This window comes from Neopelma chrysocephalum, unplaced genomic scaffold, assembly GCF_003984885.1.
Source record: "Neopelma chrysocephalum unplaced genomic scaffold, ASM398488v2 Primary Assembly neopelma1_25, whole genome shotgun sequence".
In the NCBI taxonomy this organism is placed as follows: domain Eukaryota; kingdom Metazoa; phylum Chordata; class Aves; order Passeriformes; family Pipridae; genus Neopelma; species Neopelma chrysocephalum.
This window is the reverse complement of record NW_020897694.1, coordinates 34,666,969-34,691,048: the sequence shown is the minus strand read 5'-3', so window position 1 is coordinate 34,691,048 and position 24,080 is coordinate 34,666,969. Positions and strand designations below refer to the sequence as shown.

Below are 24,080 nucleotides of genomic sequence, written 5' to 3'. Positions count from 1 at the left end.
CTGAATTAGTAAGCCTTCCCATATGAAGTTAAACAGCTCTTCTGTAATACATATGAACAAAGAGATCACAATAAAGCTGCAAGGGCAGCCCTAATTTCAGTGTTTATTTGTGTGTTCCTGACTGTGCAGCTTTAATGTTCTTTTAGTGTTTGCCTTCATATATAATCACTTCATAAATAATTTAAAAGAAATTAAATTAACAATATGATTTACTTGGTCAGTTCTTCAGCATTATTTGACTATTACCCGTTCATCCAAATAACTGCAGTCTTTCAGTTTGCCTACATTTCTTCCACATTTTGCCTTCCTGTTTAAAATACTTTGCTGCAAAATGTAGTTTGTTCTGAACACTGTGATGTTCTGCAGGAGAAGAAACAGAAAAAGAGTAAACTTTTCTGCTGGCACTCCAGATAATGCACTAGTTACCTGAACTGAGACAGGACTTTTTACACAAAGCATGTGGAAAAAAGAAAACAACAGTTTTCTTTTTAAAATTCTGTGAGTGCATTTGTGACACTTGTTTTTAGGACCACAGGCAGTCATGAAGCAAATATTTTCACATGAGTAGGCTCCAACCATGCATGTGCCTTGATGTTGGCTGATCTCTGTGTGCGTAAGGGCAGTAGATGCTTCCATAGGTTTATTTACAGGCTCAGGATCTAATGCTGTTGTCACTGTAGCTGAATCTAAATGGAATAGACATTTATACCACCCAGGTCCACCAAAATTAAAGTGTGACAAAACAAATTCACTCTGCTATGAGACCCACTGCCGGGTCATTTGGTTTAGTTGTGTTTTATCGAGATAGTGATGAGTGAGTGTAGAGCGCTGTATCTTGTTACTAGTATCCAGAGATGTGCAATGCCCTACCTTAAGATGGCCCTTGGAAAATTTGTAAGACAATATGATGTGAAAGGGTAAACATAAGAACAGTTATACCAGATCAGACAAAAAAAAAGGCCAGTTTTCTTCAGTATCTGTTGAAAATGCTTGAAGGAGGGTGTAGAACTAGAGATGGTCCTCCATGGGGTGCAGATGCACAGCTGCTCCATCATAGTGTGCACCATGGGCTGCAGGGGCCTCAGCTCTGGTGCCTGGGGCACCTCCTGCCCCTCCTTCTGCACTGACCTTGGTGTCTGCCTTGTTGTTCCCATGTTCTCACTCTGCTCTTCCCTGGCTGGAATTCTTTTGGCAGAATGCCTTTCTGTTCATAAATATGTTATCATGGAGGCGTTACTGTCACACTTGATTGGCTCGGCCTTGGCCAGTGGCAGGAAGTCCGTCCTGGAGCTGGCTGGCATTGACTCCACCAGACAGGAGAAGCTTCTGGCAGCTTCTAACAGAGGGCACCCCTGTAACCCCTCCACTACCAAAACCTACCCACAGAAACCCACTACATAATGTTAACCAATGGTCTCAAGTGTATTTTCAGTTATATCTTCTGTAGTTTCATTTTCTCAAATGATTCTTCTTGAATTTAGACATGTAATACAGGAATACTTTCTGGCATTTTGTAATTAAACTATTAAGAATATTCCTTTTATATGTTGATCTTGTCACTATTTAATGTCTTCTGATGTTGGATTTTTTTTCCAGTTATAAAGGAATTTGTTACAATGAGTTGTCTGATAAGAAAAAAGACACAACCAAAGTAGAGACTGTTAAAAATCACTCAGAAATATCTGCTCACTCCAATGCTGTCAGAGCAAGCAGAACAAGTTTGAAAATTTTGACTCTAGTATCATAATCTGGTTTCGAAAATAGTATAACCACACTGAACCATGTTATACAGGAAATTTTGTTTGTTGTATTTTCTTTATTAGCAACCAAAACTGATCATCCATTACAAAATCATGTATATGACAAATATTTGACTTCTGAGAAGTGGTTGCAGAAGTATGGCTTGAAAGCTCAGAAGCTCACACTGTACGATGCACTTGCTGATTGTATTTTCCGCCATGTAGATGGGATTGTTGACATAAAAACTAAACCAGAGGATGAATCTTCACAAACTGATGCTGTGAGTGTTGTTAATTTTCCCTCTCATCCTGTAAGTTGTTTGTTTTTTCTTTTGAAGCTTGAAAACTTGGCTGGTGGAGGAATTTATGATATAGTATATGGCCTCATTGTTTTGTAGTTTTTGTTAAAATCATCTTATTAATTATTGGGTCAAAGAATGTAATGAAAAGAATGTTTCAAAGGGCTATTTGAAAATGACTGTTTTAAAGACTCCTTACTGGTTCCCATGTAATCTGAAAGGAAAGATCAGGACTGGATTAAGCAATCCCATAATTTTCTATGTATTTCTGTGTGGTAGGGCAAAGATTGCTTGTCTTCAGAATACATGTTAGTCTCACCTGCTGCGGTGTTTGCAGGTACTTAAACAAATTTGGATTAATATGTCTTCTATTTGTTTTTCTCAAGCTTTACCATTACACTGTTTCATGTGATGGTAAAGCTTCTGCTTTTGCTAGCTACAAGAATAAAACCAGTTTCTATTGACTTGCTAGGAGCGAATTCTGTGACCATCCTATCTCATGTTTATTTCTGCACCTGTTCATGTGCAACAAGCATGTACATTTGAAGTTTGTTCATCAAATATTAAAGGCACTGCAAAATAATGTGTTTCGGAACATGAAACAGGTTTTTCTTGGTTGTAGGAGACAAAGAGGAAAGTAATTCATGCAAGATACTGTGACAGGTTTGTACATACCCCCTGGAAAGATGGATCTGTAGTTCACATATATGTTAGTACAGAAAAGTATAAGCAGTACGAAGAGAAAATGAGGACAGCTCTCAGACAAGTGGAAGGAAGGTTAGTGTTCACATAAACTCAGTTTGTATTATTTTACATGGGCGTTGAAATGTTTGACATTTACTGTCATAATAAGCTGAAGTGGTTGGTAAACTGACAGTAGTGGTACTGAGCCAGAAATCTATTTTAGATCAGAATCTTATATGTAGGATTTCTTAGTAGCCATATAAGAAAATTGATGAACAGTTTTATCTTTTGTTTTCCTTCTGAAACACAAATGTGAAAGTCAGTCTGCACATTTTTGAAATTACTGCTGAAAGTGCCAAAAAGTATTGGGACTATAGGGTGGCAGAGAACTTAAGGAATCATCAATAAAACTTAATAAATATTCATCCTGTATATCTAGTATCCCTTGAGATACCTCCAACACCAAGTAGCACAGCTACAGTACAGCATGCTGATAATGGTTATCTTTTGCAATTTTTTGTTGAAGACAAGTTTGAACAGTCTAGATCAGAGTCAGGGCATGAGCTATTAAGTAATGCACATGATCAGAAGTTCAGTGCTCAAACTACCTGCCTAGTTTACATTTCTGTAGCCATATAGACACTCTTAGATTTTGTAGGACATCTACCAAAAAATAGGCAGTCTGAGAGTCTGATTAATCTGTCCTAAAGAGATGCCCTAGAGTAAATTGGCTTTTAAAGCTACACTAGGAGACAAAGGTAACCTGAACTGAGAGAAAGAATAAATGTTGCCCTCTGTTTTGTATATTAGGGCAATGAGAGCTCTCACTGAAGAAAGCATGTGAACTTCCATTTTATTGATGAATTTTTCAGTTTATTGCTGCTTCCCTACCAAAAGTATAGCAGCCTGATTACATTTAGCAGGGTCAAACAGAGTTTTGGTATTCCTTTTAGTTTTTCTTCATCTTACTGTATGATGTAGGATAACATTTATGTAGTGTCAAAGGAAAATTTGAGATAAGCAGTTTTGATGAGTGTATATTTTTGAAATCCAAGCTGAGATTATGGGCTTGCTATTTTGAGTGGTTCATCTCAATGTTAGAAAGTCCTGGCAGACCTCATCAAATACTTTTGGGGAAATAATTAATGACAAAATAGCTATCGGTAGCAAATGTAGTAGGATCCCTAATTTTCCATGATATCATTTTTTTAAAACCTCTGTGGAGATGAGTAATATTTTTCCCAGGACCATTATATTCCATCTGTTAAACATCTCTGTAGATGGGTACTTTATGACTCTCAAGGGAAATCAGATATGGACTTGCTGCAGCCATTACTGAGGAAGGGTTTTTGTGCACAGCAGTATGTATGCACGTATTTAACTGGCAGGCACACTCCAATCCTCTTTAAAATGTAAAACTTAGTCTGTATTTAAGGCTCAAGGTCAGCAAACCATTGAAGCATCTGCTTTATATTAAGGCTCTTCAAAGTGCTTAAGTTCCTTGCAGAATAGGTTCTCAAGTGGTTTCCTGAAAAGGGAGGCATAGTAGCATATGATTAAATGATTTACTGAGTTCAGACTGGTGAACAGTTACAGTGACAATAATTATAGTTGCTTCCACATGGGATTTCCCAGCTCAAACTACCTGATAATTGACTTTATTGAGGTGCTGTATTGTTTTGTCTTTTTTTGTCTGTCTCTGGATTCCTACTGAAATTATAAAATAAAAATGTCTTGTGTTGTTATGTAATGACATAGGATGGATTCATCAAGGGCAATATACCACTTCTCACAGTGACCACTAACAGGTGCTTAGGGAAAGAGAATAAGAATACAGCAGTGATAAAAAGATCCTACCTGTTAGATTCTGATATGCAGAGCTCCAAAGACCTTATGGAACAGGTTTTGATACTTTTGTTCCTCCCCTAGGATTAAGTGGCTTCAACAAGGAAGCAGAGGGCTCTTTGGTAATGTATTTGAAGATAATGTCTATATTCTCATTGATACATCCCAGTCTATGAACAACAAGCTGCCACTGGTGAAGGAAAAAATATTTCAACTCATACAGGTAGGACAAAGTGATGATTCTGAAGGCTAGGAGCACTTTAGAGTAGGCTCATCTCTTCTGGATGGCTGCTATTTCACTTTTTATTTATTTTTATTTCTTTAAATAGCAGCTTTACAAAAGTATTTATATTTTTCTTCATTGGCTCATTTTTCAGTTAAAAATTTGTATTTTTGCCTCATTTATACAAATATTTGAAAAAAGCTAGAGAAAATGTTAAAAAATAAAAAAGCTTATGTTGATCTTTCTCACAAGCCACCTTCCTCCTAGAAAAAAAAACCACCAAAACTAGAAAAAAACACACAGAGAAAAAGCTATACAAAAGCTATACCTTTTGGCATTTTCATTTATCATCCAATTCCATTGGCATGTTGTGATTTGTAATGTGTGTTCTAAATTCACTTTCATACTTCTACAATAGAGGGTGTAGAACGTTTTGAACTTGATTGAATCTTACAGTGACTCAGAACTTTGCAATGGGACTTGCAAAGTGCAGAAGCACCTCAAAAGCTGTGAGTACTGGAAGACACACCTAAGACAGAATTTGTCTCACCTAGTTTTAGAAGTCTACAATGATGTCAACTTAGCGTACAATAATATTTGAAATGGGTACTCTTAAAACATGATTAATCTTAAATTTCTTTAGCCCTAAGAGAAGTAACCGACAAATAAAAATTCAATTAGTCTGGCATTGATAGAATCATTAGTAGGACTAAAAATATTAAAACTATGACAGAGAGGTTTTTGAGCTAGGTGCAGTCATAGGACAGTGTCTTGTGGTCCTCTAGGTAGATCAACTCTAGAAATTTATTAGATACTGTGCCAGAAGGTTTCACAGGCAGCTGCACAAAAATGGTGATGAAAGGGAGGCAAAGGTTCCAGTCTCTGAAAGTTTGTACTAGCTTGCACAAATCTTCCCTGACTTACTACTTCTCTCCAAAAGCAACTTCAGCAAATTCTTAACTTATTTTTTTCCTGCTTTCCCCTTGCCAGTGCTCTTTATTTGATTCTTGTTCTCTTTCTCTAAATTATGTCTTTCTTTCTGATTTCAATTTCCTTTGGTAAGCAGTGATGATCTCTTTCTTACACTATCGATCCTACCCAGTTTCATCTCTCTGTTTCATGCCCTCCTAGACATTTGCTGTTCAAGTAGTTTGAGAAATACGAGTACATGGAGACTTTAGGAAGTTCAAGTAACCTTAATAGTTGTAAGCAATAATTGTCTCTGTCTTTGTATATCTCTCTGTACACCATAACTGAATATTATTGTAACCATGTAATCAACTATATAATAATTAAAACAACTGCTAGTACTCAGTATTTCAGGATACAAGTATTCTTTCTTTTAACAGTATGTAAAATTCAGATGCTATCTTTTGCAGGAACAATTGAGACACAAGAAGAAATTTAACTTTGTGAAATTTAGTGCCCAAGCAGTGGCATGGCAAGAGAAACTTGCTGAAGTTAATGAGGAAAATTTGCAAGATGCTTGGCTTTGGATAAAACAGCTTGAGGTAATATGGCAACTAATTATCATAAAGCGTGCTTGTACAAAGTTGTATTTGTTTCCTCATTTTCTGTACGGCTGGGGTGATTTTGGACTAAGTATTTGACTTGAGTAAGCTGAAAATATTTATGATGTATAGACCTTAGTGGATCTGAGTACAACATATCATCTGTCAGGTGTAATAACCCTTTAACAGTGGACCTGTTTATCAGATCATATTAATAATTCAACTTGCAGCCTGTTATGTTTAGTGGCCATAAGGCAGACATTGGCCCATTTGATTTCTGCAGGAAACATGTCAGTGCTCAGATCTCGTGTCTAAATTTGTCATTCTTGCTGCAGGGCTGCTGCGTGGTTATGAGAGCTGTTGCTGGCAGACTTACAGCTCTCAGGTGGTACAGGAAACATGTCAGCAACCTGGAGAAGCATTTCTAGTCCCTGTTGATGAATAGATAGACAGAGGACTTTAGCTGTGATAGAAACATGAGAGCAACCATACTCAGACCAAACATCTGTCTGTCTACCCAACATTCTTTCTCTGACAGTGGCCAAAATCTGAGCACTTTTCCCTGAAACAGAGTAGAAATGCTTGTAGTCAGCCACAGTGATCCCCCAGATTGTAACTGTCATCAGCTTTAGGACCACCTAGTGTGTCAAATGTGGACAACGTTATGAGCACAGGACTGAGAATCAGTTGCCCAGTGCTACAGATGTATCCCATGGTACATTTTCTGACACAAACCCCCTCCTGTTTATGTAATAAAACTCCTCAGCATTATGACAGCTCTTCCTCAGACTTAATACCAAATTCCTGGGGATGAGGGAATCGGGGCAGCTACATAATACCTCTGAGACTATAAAGCAAGATAAATAACAGTATTCTCAGAAAATACTAACAGACCAACACATAGAGAAAAGAAAGTTTTAGTGTGGCCTCACTGAGTAGTTGGCAAATACTTAAAACTGAGGTTAGTTAATTTTACTTGAGACTGGAAAACTTGGCCCTGTTTAAATCATATATGTTGTACAGCTTCATGCAAGTTCAATAATACTTTGAGCTACCATAATTTGATACCATCTTATATATGCATTTGGGAATGGCCTTATTCATCATTATTCATAAAATTGTTAATTGTTTATTATAAATTTCATTTCAAATTCAGATCTAGATATCTGAAGTGGTACAGGAAATGGTGCAAGAGCAGACTACTTTTTTCAAGGTTGACATCTGCTGGTGACCTTTTAGCCTCTTTTAATCAGTGCATGTGTAAGTCTGAGATCAGAAAGCTGGCTTTACAGTGAAGCTGAAATCAGCAGAGGATTGGTCTGGAATATTATTCAGAGTAGCTCCTTTGATCTCATTTTATACACTTTGGTCCCAGGATTATGAATAAGGAAGCTCAGCTATAAACAGTAACTAACTGTTCCTTAAAAATCCTTTAGATGTGATAACATTGAAAATTTTAGAGGTGGTAATGTCACATTGGGGACCCCTGGTGGCCTAGTGGTTAGCATGCGGGACTCTCACCGCTGCGACCCAGGTTCGATTCCCAGTCCCCCCGGGCAGATGGAGCCCGTTAGCCCTGTGAGGCCATCCATCTATGAGAAGGTCACTCTAAACAAACCTACGTCCTGAGGACCTCACTGCCATTGTCCAAGCTCGCTTGGCCCCAGCAGATGAACCTTAGGATTAAAGGGTGGGCTCAGTTCAGCGCAGGCTGTGTCTCACCTAAAAAATCCATTACGCAGGCTGGAAAGGTAAAAGACCTTTCCCCAAATCTTCGTTCGCAAAGACTGGCCATTAAAAAAAATTAATGTCACATAGTTGAAGTATGTCAATGTTGCTTAAACACTGATAAAACCAGTGTTCACTTGTAACAGTAGCAATTGAGAAACCTAAAATGAACAGCTTTCACTATAAGGAAGATAATTATTTTCCTCACATCATCAGCATCCACCCTATGTTCCCATGATGTGAAAAGAAGTGAAAGAAGTTGTTTTGTTTCAAATTAGCTCAAAACCAGGTACCATTATCAAAAGAACCAGGATGGCCAATTTACACATAATAATGAGTGATGTGTCTAAAACTTTATAATGCTTACTAAAACATTAGGAATATTAGATAAATTTAACACAAAGAAAATGTCTCTAGCTAGTTATTTCTTATGAGTAGGTACTGATAAGGATTGCTTGTGAATTATAAGATAGGATTATAAAGTATATGAGCTGTCTTGCTGCCTGGCCCACACACTCTTATGCAGCTATACAGAATCACTGTCAGAATGTACCTCCTATTTCATTTTACCTGATTTACTTACTTTGCCCTTTCTAATAGAACTTGGTGGTGGTGGGAAGGACTGGAAGAAGTCTTAATGCAATTATTAGGATTGAAAAAATAATATTATCTCTTAACATTTTTGTATGCATGAGTCAATGTTAGAGATTTATGTATATCTTCCGCAATGTGTTATATATGTGGATCCCAAGTCTCTTCTTGCACCACTACAATCCTCACTGCCCTTCAGAGGAGTATTCGGGTGTTATACAACCATAAAACAGGTCCAAATATTTTCAGGGATTTTGCTTTGCCCCCAAAAAAAGACTAAGATTGATGAAATACTTTTCCATACTGGTAAACTTTACATGTACCTTTAATGTGGAAGGTTTGGTACACTGCATGTTTGAAAGGTGGATGTTTGAAGATGTAAACGGTAGGTTTTAGGTTCCTATAAGCCATAAAATGAATTTCAGTGAGTTTAGAGTTGCATTTAGTCTAAAAAGAAAAAAAAAAACATGATCACAAAGTATGTGAATGACATACATAGGAAAAATGGTAGTATTACTCCAACATTTTTTTTAATGGGCACACTATTACTTTGCTGGGCATGTTTTGTTGCTATAGATAACTTTTGTGCTAAAATATAAATTATGTTAACATTAATTTGCCAAGGAGTAGATGGGAGAGAGTCTGGAAAAAATATTTGGAAAGTCAGGAAGTCCTTTACCAGTTTTTGAGAAATAAACTTATGCAACTCCTTTATGGAGCTTTTGAACTATTTGGTGAAGTACAATATGTGTTTCAAGGGAGAGTGGTGACTTGGCATGCAGGAGCAGCAGTGGGAAAGATTAAGAGAATGTATCTTCTATCTTACGTCTTCCTATCTTTATAGTCTTTTAGTGATTGCTTTTGCTTGTACAGCTCAGATTTCTGCTGCCAGCATTTTGCTTATGTGTGTTTGCATAAGCACTGAACACCAATCTGGTAGCAATTTATGCTACTTTGACACTTGCTTTGATTTTTCTAGCTACATGACATAAATGTTTTCACCATTTTATTAGTCATTTTGTTTCTGTATTATCCCCTGAATCACTACACTGTCATTATGAATTTAAGAACAGAGGCAAAGAACTGTTAGTACTTACAACTATTTCTTTGTCTCCTTCTTCTTGGTTTCCTAGGTTGGAAGTTCCACAAATACACTCAAAGCTCTCCAGATTGCTCTTGCTGATACTGACACTCAGGCTATTTATCTCTTGACGGATGGGAGACCTGACCAGGTATTTCAAAATGAGAAAACAGAAAATGCAGAAAAGTGGTGTCAGAAGTCAGAAGTAGGAGATGAATATCATGCCTGCAGTGCTGAGTCTTGTGCAGTCTCTTGGATGTTTATTTGCATTGTTTCACAGTTTTTCTATCTAGAAGCATATATTAATGTTTTACCAAAGAATAATTTGACTTAATATACAGTTATTAATATTCTTTTTAAAAATATTTTTATTAAGTTAAAAATTAATGAATACTTGATTTCTTTTTACCTGGTTACTAATGCCTTTTATGGTTTATGTTTTACTTTTTTAGATTAAAAAAGGTAAATGGCCAAGATTGCTTTTAACTGTTAAAGTGCAACAAACAATAATACTGCAAATATTGCTTAATTTGTCAAGCTTTTTGAGTACTTTGAACAGCTGAAGGGTTATCAGAGTTTACAGAACTGAGTGAATAATTTTTTTCTACCAGATCCTTCAGCATTTTCAGACATGATAGATCTACTTTTTCACCTAATTTTTATTTCTTTATGTGAGGAGGAAACTAGCTTTCCTATTTCCTCAGCCTCTGTTTTGTTTCCTGGTATAGAATCAACTTTTCTGTGAACTAATTTTGTTTATTAAAAATATCTACACTCATATACTTCCAAAAATATTTTTATATATATCCAGTGATAATAAACATCAAAGCAGTACTTTAATTTCCTATACCTTAGTAATTTCTTTTAAGACTTCAGAAACAAAGAGTACTTATTATATTGCAGTTTACATCCTGTACTTTAATGCATTATCAGTGTTTCAAAATCTGTTTTAAATTAGCTCATTTTATGTAATTATGAAATAACAATCCATATAAGGTGGATGCCTTTAACTGGTCTATATCTGTCTCTAAGCAACAGTTTGACTGATTAAATTCTTACAAATTCACCATGTTTTGATAAATATATTTCTAGGTGCTGCATTTTTAATATACTTTTTTTTCAATTTTCAGCCCTCCCAAATAATTTTTGCTGAAGTCCATCTTCATTGTAAAATTCCCATCCATACTGTATCATTCAACTGTGATGATATAGAAGCTAATAAATTTTTGTATGAACTATCTACTAAAACAGAGGGACGGTTTCATTATTACAACATTTATTTGACTGATCCTGATACTCCAGAGTTTATTCTTGTGAGTATCTGAAAATAAATATATTTGCTTCTTCATGCTGTTGAAGGAACCACGACTTGCATTATTGTGATATCATATTACAATAGATTATTAAAAAAAAGAGGGTTAATCCTAGTCAGCTTCAAAGTGATGTAAAAGCAGTAAGTATGACATTTTTTGCTTGTTAAATTTTATTAGACTGCAACAAAAAAGCCCAAATGTCATGCAAAGTACATTTGTAATCCTACTGTTGGAAACACATTCCCCCTCCCGTAGCCCCCCGCCTGAAACCCAAAACCTAAAAATACATGCAGACCAAATTCAGCTCTGGAAGAAACAGATGTGATCTCTGCTGTCTCAAAAATAAGTTACTGTTTAAAATGAAACTATGTTTTGTATCCTGTTAAAAAATGAGAGAATGCAGAGCTGAATTTGAATGATGATGAATGATTCCATGAATTTTGTTAAAAGTTTGCTCTACAGTAGCCACTGGGGAGAGATCCATAATGACTAGAATAGCAGTCATCTATCAAGTGTGACTAAGCAGCTCAATCTAACAATCCCCAGTAGAAAATTTCTGAATAGACTAACAGAATCATCCATTTGAAACATATTCTTATTTTTAATTAAAATTAACACTTAACTGATTCCACAAATTTTAGAAATGGTTGTGGTGGAACAATGAGAACAACCAGGAATAAGACAGTAGCAGGAAACTTGAACTTTGCAAACACCAATTAGAAGGAAGAGGTGAAAATAATCCAGCTCTTGAAAAGTATCAGAGAGTGATCCTGATGGTGTGGACTATGTGACACTGCTTGTATTGGACAGATGAGTGCCAAAGTCTGTATTGTACATCTCCACACTTCTCGCCCTGTGGGAGTTGTAAGGGGATCATCATTGGAATTTCCTTCCTGTTTCCTCCTCCTTTAGTCCAAATGATTCTTAGTCAGTTCAAATGTTCCCTTGAAGAGTGTGTTTTGTCATTTCCAGGGACAGTATGTGATACAGCTGTGATCTGTAGAATGACAGGCCACCAGTTGTACATAACTTGTATTGTATTTTATTTATTTGCTTATTTATTTTCTTGCTTGCTGGAAGTGAGTGGAGCTACTGACCTCAGTACATTATTCAGAAATATGGCTGTTCATAGATCAAGGGGTAACTAGCTAGTTAGGGAATGCTTGTCTTTTTCCTAGAAAGGAAGAATAATTTGAAAGGCTGTAATGCCAAGCACAAGAGTCTACCTGAAAGAGTCTACAAGATTTGGAAGCTGTCCTGAGCCATTATTCAAAATTATTATCAGAACTTGCATAGTTGCAGTTCAGAAATGAATCTTGTTTAGGCCTAGTTGTACTAAACCATATGATTTTCTTTTTGTTAGAATAAAGACATACATCTTTTGAAACGAGAAATTGATCAAGGAGAAAAAGACCTAGAGAAAGTAAAGACCTTTCATGTCAAAAGCCTGATGATGGATTCTTTTAATGAAGAAAATTATCCAGAGAATAAGTATGTCTTCATACTGTTATTTTGTTAATAAGACATAAGAGCTATCTGTTACATTTCTCCTTTTGATTGTCTTGCATTTTTAACCTCTGACATTCTCTTTTTAAAAGAAAGGTTGTTGCTTTGTTGTTTTGAGGTTTGTTTTTTTTAACAGCTAAGGTAATGCAAAAGAAAAATCTGGAAAAATGCCCCAATACCATGATGCCTGAAGCAAAATTATCTCAAATATATCAGTAGTCTCAAGACATTAGGAATAATTAAAGCATAGAGGGGAAATTATTTTTCTGTCTCCAACACATGGTAGAGTTGCTCCCTCTGATCTCAAGGATTAATGAAAAATTATTGTCGTATAGGTACGGCTGGCTTGGACTTCATGACTAAATTGCCACTCATTGGGATATGCTGATCGAAACATAAATTATGTACAGATATATTTGTGTATTTACCTGTGAAGCAATAGTATAAAAGTAAAAAATTGCATTAAAAGAAATCAGATTTTTAAGACAGAAATCTATTAAAAACAATAAGTTAAAGTAAAGGTATAAAAAGTAAAGTAAAATAAATGAAAATTGGAGAGTGCTGTGGAATGATTTCATATGTATGGAAGGGCAGGTAGGATGTCCAGCATAAAAATATTTTTAAGTGTTTGTTTTAGAAATTTCATATTTTTTATTAATGCTGGCACTTAGAGAGATATATATATATGCATATATATGTGTGTGTCAGATATTTTCATTGCTGATGGTAGGTTTACTCTTACCCCTGGGATTCAAAGTAGCTATTATAGAACATTCTATCCTTATTAAAAGGATATGAGGGTGTTACCTTAAAAGTAATGAACATCTTTTAAATAAACTAAGAAAGGACTTTTAAATAATTTTAAAAACTAAGAATATTTTAACCTCCTTTGAACTCCCCTTTGAAATGCAGATTAGCATAACAGAGAAAATATTTTGCACTGTTCGAAGCGTCTGAAAACAGTATTTAAATTACCAGAAAACTTCAGCTTAGCATTTCTTAAACCAGTGTTACATACTTGAAATAATTTCTTTTTGACACTTAGAAGCACTAACCACTAACCACTAACCACTTACAAGCACTTACAAGATGTATCCAAACATGCTGAAGAGCTGAGTACTTCTCTTAGCAGTAGGCGGTTCTGTGCTTCAGAAGAGCCAGCACGGACACCACACCAGCAAACCTGGCAAAAAACTGCTGACAGTCCAGCCCGAAGAAAGAAATTATTATATGCAGGTAAGACTCAAATGAACTGTAGTTGTTAACAGAATTTATTCACTAACTTGAAAAGATCCTGTTGCGAATAGCAAAAAGCATCCCTTTTGTAGGAACAAATGAAGTATTTGATGATATAAATAATCATCCTTTTGAAAATCTAACTAACTTATCTTCATTTTTACTTTTCAGCCATCTTATTCATCTGGCCAAAACAGACAAACAAATGTCTGCTCATTTGCCCTTCATCACAGGCCCTGCAATAAAAAATTAACCACTTTAACAAAATGTTTTGAAAGCTCTGTAAATGTTTTTTTAACAGTAGATATTAAACCCTTCTCTCTTTTTATTCTAAGTAAGTACATATCTGGCAAGAATGAAGAGCTGATCTATGTTTCACTAGTTACAGCATTACTTACACTAATATTTCCCTTACTACACCCGTAACACGATATTTCTCTTGGAAGTATCCTTTGTATATCCACTGTATCCTTGCAGTGTGAAACCAAGTTTACCCAGCTGAAGTAAAAGAAACCTTCATCCTTGAGGAAAGTACAAAGTACAACTTTGTGTTGTATAAAGTACAAACAGTTTTATGTTTGAGGTTGTTAGTAGGCAGTCCCTTTAAAATTGGGACAGAATACCAAAGAGGAACTCAAAAATCCCAGGCATGTATTTGTAAGTTAGTTAGCTCTTTCAGCTCTTCCTTTCTTTCCCTTTCAACACCTACAGAGCAAACAAAGAGCAGCCTGCTGCGAATCCTGAGCCATGGTGTGAAATCTAGAGAAGAAAGCCCAGAGGAAAGAACATCTCCAGAGGAAAAAGGTTTTTCTGTCAAAAAGAGTGTGAAATGTACAGCTATTTTGAAAGGCAAGTTGGCAGAACAGGAAGCTCTGAGTGGGGCAGAGGATAACATTTCTTGTGCTGCATTTGTAAGTAGTGGCACCTCATTTGAGGCAAAACTGTGCAGATCTGCAGTACAAAGGACTGAAACGCAACAGAGATGCGGAGAGTTGGACATGCAGAATGGTATTGTAAGTGTCTTTACAGCTGTGGCCACGCTCCTGCCAGTGCCCAAACTATGCAGTTTACAACAGCTTAGTTGTGTTCACAGTATGCAGCAGTTGTGATACAGCTATGCCTTATACTGCTGAAAGGATATCACAGTTTCTTCTTATCAACATAAGAAATAGATCTTGACAATCTTGTTGTACCTGTGGTACAGTAATACACCATTCTTGTGGAACAGTAGTTTGTGGTTATGATCAATGTTGGGGTTAAAAGATGAGAGTGGTGGTTCTAATTCTGTGGTACCAATGTAAAAAGAGGTTGTACTCATTAATATGCTTAGACTTGCAAAACTCATGCTCTCTGGGACAGACACATATGTAGAGATAATAGTGTTTTCAAGGGGGCTTAGATATACAGCCAGATAGTTTTAATTTCTTTCAGTAATTCATGCAACTCTGAACTTTACGATAGGTTTGCTAAGTCATTCTAAAACCTCACATATGATGCTTAAAAATGTTTGACTTTTTTACATTTCATCATGTTGTGTTTAGTTTTTTATATATCTTTTATACAGATTTTCATAGTGGTATACCTTAAAGAAGCCACTCCTGGCCATCTTATTAGTGGTAGTACTTGGTATCACATCTTGTCTTGGGAATTAAGCTGGTTAATCTTTGGTTTTGGGTAAAAAAAAAAAACTAATTTATGTTTAAAAAAAATTTTTCCACCTTATGGATTAATTAGGGCTCATGTGGTATATAGTAACACTTACTATTGATCAAGCACCAAGAAACAAAGGAAACCTAATTCCCATTGATTAATTTAGCAAATGAAATAGCCATTATTGTATAGTCTTTGTGATGCTGCTAGTAGGCTCAAATAAAAAAATGGCGCTATTATATGTCAGCTTATTTATGTATACTTTTGTGTGCACAAAACCTCTAAGATAATGAAATGGAATTGTTTTCCCTTAGATCTGAAAATGCAGAATGTGAAAAAGGCATCTAAAAGGTATGTGTGGGCATATATAAATACATCACAAAAATTATAGTTTCTATTTTTCTTCCATCATTTCAGACCTTTCAAATGTGTTTCTGCCTTGTGCTACATCTTACAGTCTCTCTTTTCCAGCTCTCTAGATATCTCTTCAGCTCTTTGGTTAAAGACCCATGGCTTGGTTGCTAGGCGACTCACCATCATGGATGCCTTAGCTCCTACAGCTGTCCCTCATGGTACCAAATACATCCCAATTCTGGACAAGCATGTAGTTTCTAAAGTATTTGATGAGGTAAAACTTTTATGCTGTAAGTAAAATTTAGTAGTGTTTTCAAAAGGATTTTTAAAATTAATTTCTATAAATGTCATAATAGCATTCTCTGGTGTTCATTGTAGATAGTTCATGTGCACTAAATGTATAATGCATATCTATATGGTCATTCGTGCATCAGTGTGAAGATAAAACTGATAATTAATAGCATTACTTCTCGCATATTTTACCCTTAAGCTCTTTCACAGTTACCAGTTGATGGCAGTGTGCAGCCAGCAGGTGTTTGGCAATTTCTGGAGCACCACAGCCTCTCCTAATATGTATTAATTTACCAGAGTATGTATTTCAAGTTCATAAAGTCATTTTGTGCAGGTGCACAGTTGGTGGACTTGTGGATTCTCAAGGTTTACATGTGACCACTAAGACCTTTTGAAAAATACTGGAATTCAGTAACTAAAATTTAGTTCTAATAGGTGTAGACAGCTGTGAGGTTGTGAATTGTATATCATAAAACTTGGAGACCCCTGGTGGCCTAGTGGTTAGCGTGCAGGACTTTCACTGCTGCGACCACGGGTTCAAATCCCGGTCTCCTGGCCTGATGGAGGTCGTTAGCCCTGTGTGGCCATCCATCTATGAGAAGGACACTCTAAACAAACCTACGTCCTGAGGACCTCACTGCCATTGTCCAAGCTTGCTTGGCCCTGGCAGATGAACCTTAGGATTAAAGGGTGGGCTCAGTTCAGCGCAGGCTGTGTCTCACCTAAAAAATCCATTGCGCAGGCTGGAAAGGTAAAAGACCTTTCCCCAAATCTTCGTTCACGAAGATGGGCCATTATTATATCATAAAACTTATATCATTTATGGTGAATTGTATATCATAAAGCTCTAATTGCCATTCCACTTAAAGGAAATCCATTTTGTGGCAAGTTGCTCTAATTCTTGTATGATGCATCCTATGAAAGTCATTTGAATATGCTGCAGTTTGTTTTGATTAATAAAAACTTCTTCCTTAAATAGTATGCAAAGAAAAAGCTGAATGAGATATTTTTAAATAATAACGAGTGAACAAGGGATTTGTAATAGAATAAGGTATAGAACTAAGGAAAAGATTTATAACAGATATACACAATTGTACATTTTAAAGTTTCCATGCTTGTTTTTTAAATATAGGAACTGGAATTTTGGCTGTAGTGTGCAGACTGTGGAATAAAAACTAGTTCCTCTGTTTTAGTAAAACCAAGTCAAAACTAAGATCTGTAAGGATTTTTTTGAAGTGTGAAATTTTTTTTATGCAATTAGAAGTTGTCTTTTTATATGAAAACATTTTAAAATGTATGTTTTAACATTTCAGATGTAAAATAGCCATTTTTAAAAAAATTCAGTCATCCAATGATTACAAAACTGTACAAAACAATCTACTGTAAATGAAATGTCCAACAAAGACATTGTGAATTCCACATAACTCTTATATCTGATTTCTAAGCAGTCACTTCTTTTCCCATCTTTTCCTAAAAATACCTACTAAGAGGAGCTCTTTCTTCCATGTTTCTCAATGAAGAGTCCTTTGAATCCTTTACAGACAACCCTGAGCTGCATGTGAATTGCTGTGAGCAAAAACAACCCAGTCTGTAAAACAATGGTCTTTGAAAGTAGTCAAAACTATGATTCAGCAAGTGATTTGTACAGGCCATTTTTAATGGCAAGTCATAAAAGCTTCTGGTAGTCTAGTTCAAGACTGAGTTTAAGTTCAGCATTAGAATGAACCAGTACTGTACAGAGTCCAAAAAGTAATTCTTGGGCTTTCTTTAGATTTTGGGATGTAAAGACAAAATAATAATTTTGTAATTTTTTCTGCTAATTCCCATTAGTTGTATTCAGACACTCAGTTTCTCAGGCAGTGGAGAATTATTGTTCTATATGTAGACAAATGGATTTTTCTGGATCTAAAGCTGAGTATAGAAAGGAAAAATAAGGTCGGGGGTTGCACACAAATTGGAACCAGTAGAATTTGCGAGCTACAGAACCTTCTCCCTCAAGCTTCATGCCAGCAAATTGAGGGAAACAGAAAATAGGTTCTGAGACTAGACATAGAGCTTGAATAGGAGACTTTAAGGTTCTTTATCATTTCAGTACTTCAGAAGGTTTCATTGAAGATAATAAATATACAGATATTTTTCCATTCTTCCCTCTAAGATTTTAGTTTTCTTGGTGTGGAATGCATACATCCTTGTTTGCTTTTCGGGGATAGTATAATTTTTATTTTCAGCCTTTGCTAACAGTTATGATGGAGTAACTATGAGCAGTTTTCTTACCTCGGAGATGCAGCAAGCAAAAGGTTTCCATGACAACTGTTCATTAACAAGAGGCTGACCTGTTGTTTTCAGTTCTGTGCGACCTGTCGGTTTCACCCGAGTTATTTCAAAGAGTTTAATTTATTGAACTACCCATCCAGATTCATATTCAGAAAAAAAATCATGGCTTGGGAGCTTCTCTAAATTATGGTATGGTAATTCTGGAGGAAATACCGTTGCATATAGAATCGTGTGAGTATATCTTGCAGGTTGTGGCATCATAAGTACAGCTTTGGAAGTCATGGAGTTTTGACTCAATGTTTTGCTCAAAAGAATCAGGTTCAGATTCAACCAACAAAAACATCTTTCTTTTGTCTAAAGTAAGAAAGATTTTATAGAGTTATTGTGCTTTGGTTTTGTCTCTAAAATTTTGAAATTTTGGGTTTGAAGTAAAAGCCATTTTGAAAGAAGTGAATTCTTCTGGTATGAAAGTTAAAGTATTTAGAAAATGATGAAACATTTTGGCACTAAAAAAGTTTCCCTGTGATTTCTTTCAGCTGAATCTGTCAAATTTACCTTGACTTCGTGAGAAGTTTTCATTGTTCTCAAAGTGTGCATAATATTTAAAGTTTACTGTTTGCTAAGAACACATTCTATTCTGTTTTTAGTCTTCAATAGTGTAACAATGTATTTATGCTTGTCTGCCCCTCATATTCTATTCAAAATGTTTTATAAACTATATTAAATATTCACATTGTAAATTGTGCCTTTTGCACTTGGAGTTACTCTGAGAATTTGTAAGGCAGTATGGAAGTGGGCTCCTACATGGTGAGGCTCTGCCAAACTTTTAACTTGGTTTAAGTAACATTGTAGACAACAATCATGGCAGTAGGGAACTTGAAGAGGGGTAATCAGTTCCTTGCCTTTCAGCCTTCAAACTTCATCTGGAAATGACAAGTAACCAGGTTTCACTGCTCAGAATTCTGGGCAGAGATTGACCTCCTCTGTCTCTGGCAAGGTACTTCACTGACATGTTCCCTTTATCTTTAGCTTTTAAGCGATCCTAAGATTAATATTAGAAGCCTTGATGTGGTCTGGCACTGATTTGACACGGATTTATTAATCAGAGAGAAGATGTCCTCAGAAAGACAGGGGGATATAAAGTCACACCACTGCTCCTGGAAAAATGGTTTATATTGCTGTAATTTGGAATCCACCTAGGCTGTGATGATTCAAACACAAATAAAACATCACTGAAAAATGTTCTCAATTAAATAAGTCTTTTTATTGCTCTAGTTGCTGATTATTTGTCTTATTCCCCCAACAGGGGGGAATAGTTTAACTTAATTGAACCTCATAAATGTTTTTCTCATCTTTATCCTGATTTCAGACAGGCACTTGGGGAAGATTCCCACTCAACCATATGCGTTGAAGAGGAAGAGTATCATTCTCCATCTTCTGCAATTTTTGGATTTTTGTCTGTTTACATTCAACACCAGGACTTTGATGTATAAAATAGCTTTTCTTACACAAACTGCTGAGTAATTTAAGAGGCTGAAAGATGGGGGGATTTTGGACTGACAGTTTGGAAGGCATTTTTCCTCCTCTCTGTCATCCTTTTCTACCCTATTCTGTGGCTTTTGAAGATCTACTTTCAAATGTATAGCTTTCTATGTTATAATGAAGTTGACTTGTGTAGGTGCTATATTGTGAGATTTGAAAAGTATTGAAGTTCCTGATTCTGATGAATCTGATTAGGTTCTTAAGCCTTATTGTGGTTAATTAAGACTAGTTTCAGTGAGCAATATCTACCTTGTTCTCTCTTTGGTGATCAGTGTGATGGTGAAAAATGTCTCTCTATAGCTATAATACACAAATTCCTTATAAAATTAGGTGCTCCACAGTAAGAACATTAAATACACTTAGATATGTACTCTCACACCTGCTAGAATTAGATGCTAATAGGTATAAGAGAGTGTTATTTTAAGGCAATACAGTATGGAATTGCTCTAGACATGTTTGTTGCCTTCTGACCTAGCCTTCCATTATTAGAGTGAGTTGTTTGACAGTACTGATTTAGTTAGAAATAACTAATAGTTAGGAATCTTAGTTTGTAACTTATGCATTTCAGAAGAACTGTCTGGAAACTGCATCTTAATATTGACATTTGCTTGGTGTGCTCAAATTTTTCTTTCTGCAGCATTCTAGTGTTCCTTCTGGCTGTTCTGACCCTCAGCATTCAGTCATTCTGGTCGAGGAAAATTTGTATGATAAATAAAATCTTTTTCTTTTATTGTATAATAGATATTACCGTTGGCCCATGTTAGCAATGACAAGAAGGGGATCACACTAATTAATCCTCAGGCAGTGAATCTTGTTGCCTATAAAGAGAGGCTGGAACAAGCAATTAAATCCTACAAAAGGCAAGTCTACTCACCAGAAATTTATCATGTTTGCAGTGAAAAGCAGAATGAAAAACCAGCAGATGATAGGCAAGGAGATAATAAAAACATGTTGAACATGTTGCCCAGGTCATGTTTGTTCAGTGACAAAAGCAAAATTCTTTTACTTGCTGGGAATAAACCTGAAAGCAGCCATCCCTGTGGAGAAATCTCCCATAAACATACAGTGTTAGCCAGACTTTTAACTTATAATTAGGTTCCTAAATCCATATGCTGATATTTAAATTAGGGACCTGCTTTTTGCTGCCAGCTGTATCACTTAACTATGGATGCACCAAATTGGTTGGGGTTTTTTAAGAGACATATGTGTTGTGCTTATTAATTCAGTGTTGGGAAAAGCACAACAGAAGTAAACAGGACAAGGACATTAGATTCCTAAGCTATTTCTTTCCATGATATGACTTTGTGCATTTTTTTTTAAACAATGCAATTATTTGGCTTTAGTGTAATTCAGTAATCATATAAGAGCTTTAACTAGAATTATTTTAATAAATATTTTTTTAGGCTATATTATGTAACATTTACAGATGTAATTATTTTATATGACCAAAACCCTCTTGATGACAAGTGCTTACTCTTTGTTTTTTGATTAATTCCACTTTGAGGTTTGGGGATTTTTTTCCTCTGTAGCTCTGTGATCATACCAGTTCTTTTTAAAGCATGTAATAGCTCAGTTTTTCATCCCTATTGTCCTATATACATCTTTTTTGGTAAAAATCAAGAAGTATGATTTGCAAATGCTGCTTGATATGTCTAATATTAATGGATATTATCTACTGGGTTTGTGTGTTCTGTCACTGAGACAATACTGTTATTTTCAGGATGATGAAGAACTGGTAGAAATTGATTTGTTACTCATTTTGATAGTAGGTTCAATTGGTGTATTTGTAATGGTGACTTCTGAAAAAAAAATCAAGTTTTTCACTGCTGTGCCATTGAATATTTTGCATTTATTGACTTCGATTTTCAGGGAAATAAAAATGCTTTCCGGTTGAATTCTGGTGATCTTCTACTGACAGCATTTTCACAGTCTCCCTAAAAATTTGATGATTAGGAGTACTGTTTACTTATGTTTACCCACAGAGGTCAATGAATCAGTGTATTTACAATAGTAGGATTGAGTTCCCACTTCTGTGAAAAAGATGTGTCGAAGATCTGTCTGAAGATCCTTATAATTGACAATGTAAAAAAGAGATCTCTTTGTTTTATCTCCACATGTAAAACAGCAACCCAGTCAAAATCATTTTGCTCTAAATGCATAGTGCTTTTCTAGTAATTGAATTTGCAAAAGCTGTAGTTCAGCTTTGTGAATAGTTGTTGGTCACAAATTTATTCTGACATGTATAGATGAAAAATATATCAGGGTATGTGGGTTTCAAGGACAGAAGCAAGTGTAACAATATCTTCCCCATATGTACATCAACCTTAGCATCAGGTTTAGAGGAAGAAAAGTGGTAAGGGCAGAATTTTTGTACTCTGACAAAGAGAATATATGGTATTGAAGGAGCAAAACACTGGAAGCTTCATAATGTGTATGGTCTTGTACAGCCAGAAGCTTTTACAAATGAGTTAGTTATGAGTATGCACATTTAGAAGGATGAAATAGTCAGTGGAGCATGCTGAGACTGCAGATTGTGAACGAACTAAGTAATTTACATTCTAAAAATGCTGGGATTTGGTTTCTAGTAGATAAAATGAATCATCAAGAAATTAATATTCAAAATCTCTTGGTAATGTGCTTTTTTCATACATGCACCAGTAAATCTCGCAAGACCACTAATATTCTGATGGTTACAATATGAATTTTTCCTAGCAATGAATTTGTTCTTGTATTTCCAAAGGAAATTTTGAAATTGTTCTGTAATTACAGCAGTTAGCATCACTGTAGAGATTTATTTCTGTAGTATGAAATGAAGTAATTTAATGATGGCTTATTTGTTTGAGATGTTTATGGAGAAAGCCATAAGCTAGGTGATCTAAGAAGAGTTTATAATGTGTGTCCAGAAAGCAAAAGCAGAAAGTTTAGCGGTGCTTTTAGAAGATCTCAGAACTGCATTGCTTTGGGATAATCACTTCTGTTTTCCTGTTAGTAGCTTTCCTTCATAGCCAGAATTTAATGAATTAGAAACCTGAGTAGAACAATGGATGGGTAATCTTAGCAGAAAAAAAAAAATTAGCATTACTACATTCAGGCTATGTTTTCTGAAACTGTTTAATTGGAAAAACTGTGCAGCTTAACTGGTGTTTAATCAGTTTTGTTATTTGATTTAGCTTGCTGCTGCTGAAGAGAACCATCCATGAAAATCCTGTCAGGAAGCAGCAGTGATTGCCATTAAACCTTCTATGACCCTGAAATAGTCATGCTGCTACTTGATGGAAGATGCTGTTTTCCCATCTTTTTTTGCAGTTGATAATTTCATAGCTGAATGATAAAGATACAATTTGATGATACAGTGCTCTTGGAATACAAATCAGTGCAGATGTCTTAAGAAACTGTTTATTTGTTAGTTTTGAGATGATCAGCTGCACAAGGAACTGCATTCCCTCAAAAACTGCTTTGCTTTCTTTAATAGGCGCCTGAACCTAGTTATTTGGAGAGCACTATCTCAGGAGGAAAGAGACAAGTAAGCTATCATTTTTGGTTTTCTAACATACCTCTGAAAGGCTGGTCATAAATATTTGATAGCTTTTTGTCACTATTTTTGTAACCAACTGGTTTAACTTTCAAATGTTTCATAACTGTACCTTGCTTTCAAAAATGTGTATGTGATATGGAGTAATACTAAATTCTGGACCTCCTTTTGCGATGCTACTTATTTTTAAAGGAAAAGACTTGCCTTCCATTTGAATGCCGCTGATCTGTTCTTAGTCAGTGTGAAGTAGCAGGGCCTTGAGAGGGCAGCCTTTGGCATCAAGGTAAATCTTCTCTCATCCTGTAAAACGCACTTCAGTGGCTTGTTTGTAAAAGTGTAATAAGTACCTTAACAGCATGTGCTGGAACTATATATCACAGTAGGAGCTTGTACTACTTTAACTAGCCTATTTCTGTATATTGATTTAGAAAACTAGTAACCGTATAGACAGGACTGACATCAGTGAAGTTAGCATCTGTTTGCATCAGAGAATAAAGTGAAGATCAATTAATGAAAACTGAATGGGCCTGAAATATTCCTAGGCAGAAAAACATGAATGAAAACTAGAATACTTCTAAGAAGACTTAAGCTAATGAGTAAAAAACCCCACAGTTCTATCATTAATAAGGAGAACTAAAACCCTGTTCTGGTGCAGAGATGAAATCAAGACTTCTAAACAAC

General features: G+C 35.7%; 1 protein-coding gene across 4 annotated transcripts in view; it reads left to right on the top strand.

The window, feature by feature from the left end:
* Positions 1-24,080, top strand: part of VWA3B (von Willebrand factor A domain containing 3B) — a 70,272-nt gene that overhangs the window by 23,742 nt on the left and 22,450 nt on the right. For 3 of the 4 annotated variants that reach the window (XR_003532869.1, XM_027674863.1, XM_027674862.1), the window contains exons 9-21: positions 1,824-2,020; positions 2,661-2,815; positions 4,652-4,790; positions 6,170-6,301; positions 9,754-9,852; positions 10,832-11,014; positions 12,378-12,505; positions 13,650-13,756; positions 14,468-14,605; positions 15,721-15,757; positions 15,878-16,034; positions 20,609-20,727; positions 23,340-23,390. Coding sequence is in view for 3 of the 4 variants with exons in the window: in XM_027674863.1 (XP_027530664.1) it covers positions 1,824-2,020; positions 2,661-2,815; positions 4,652-4,790; positions 6,170-6,301; positions 9,754-9,852; positions 10,832-11,014; positions 12,378-12,505; positions 13,650-13,756; positions 14,468-14,605; positions 15,721-15,757; positions 15,878-16,034; positions 20,609-20,727; positions 23,340-23,390 (1,642 nt within the window). In the remaining variant the exon portion in view is untranslated. The remainder of the gene's footprint in view (positions 1-1,823; positions 2,021-2,660; positions 2,816-4,651; positions 4,791-6,169; positions 6,302-9,753; positions 9,853-10,831; positions 11,015-12,377; positions 12,506-13,649; positions 13,757-14,467; positions 14,606-15,720; positions 15,758-15,877; positions 16,035-20,608; positions 20,728-23,339; positions 23,391-24,080) is intronic. The other variant, XM_027674864.1, reaches the window with a different exon arrangement.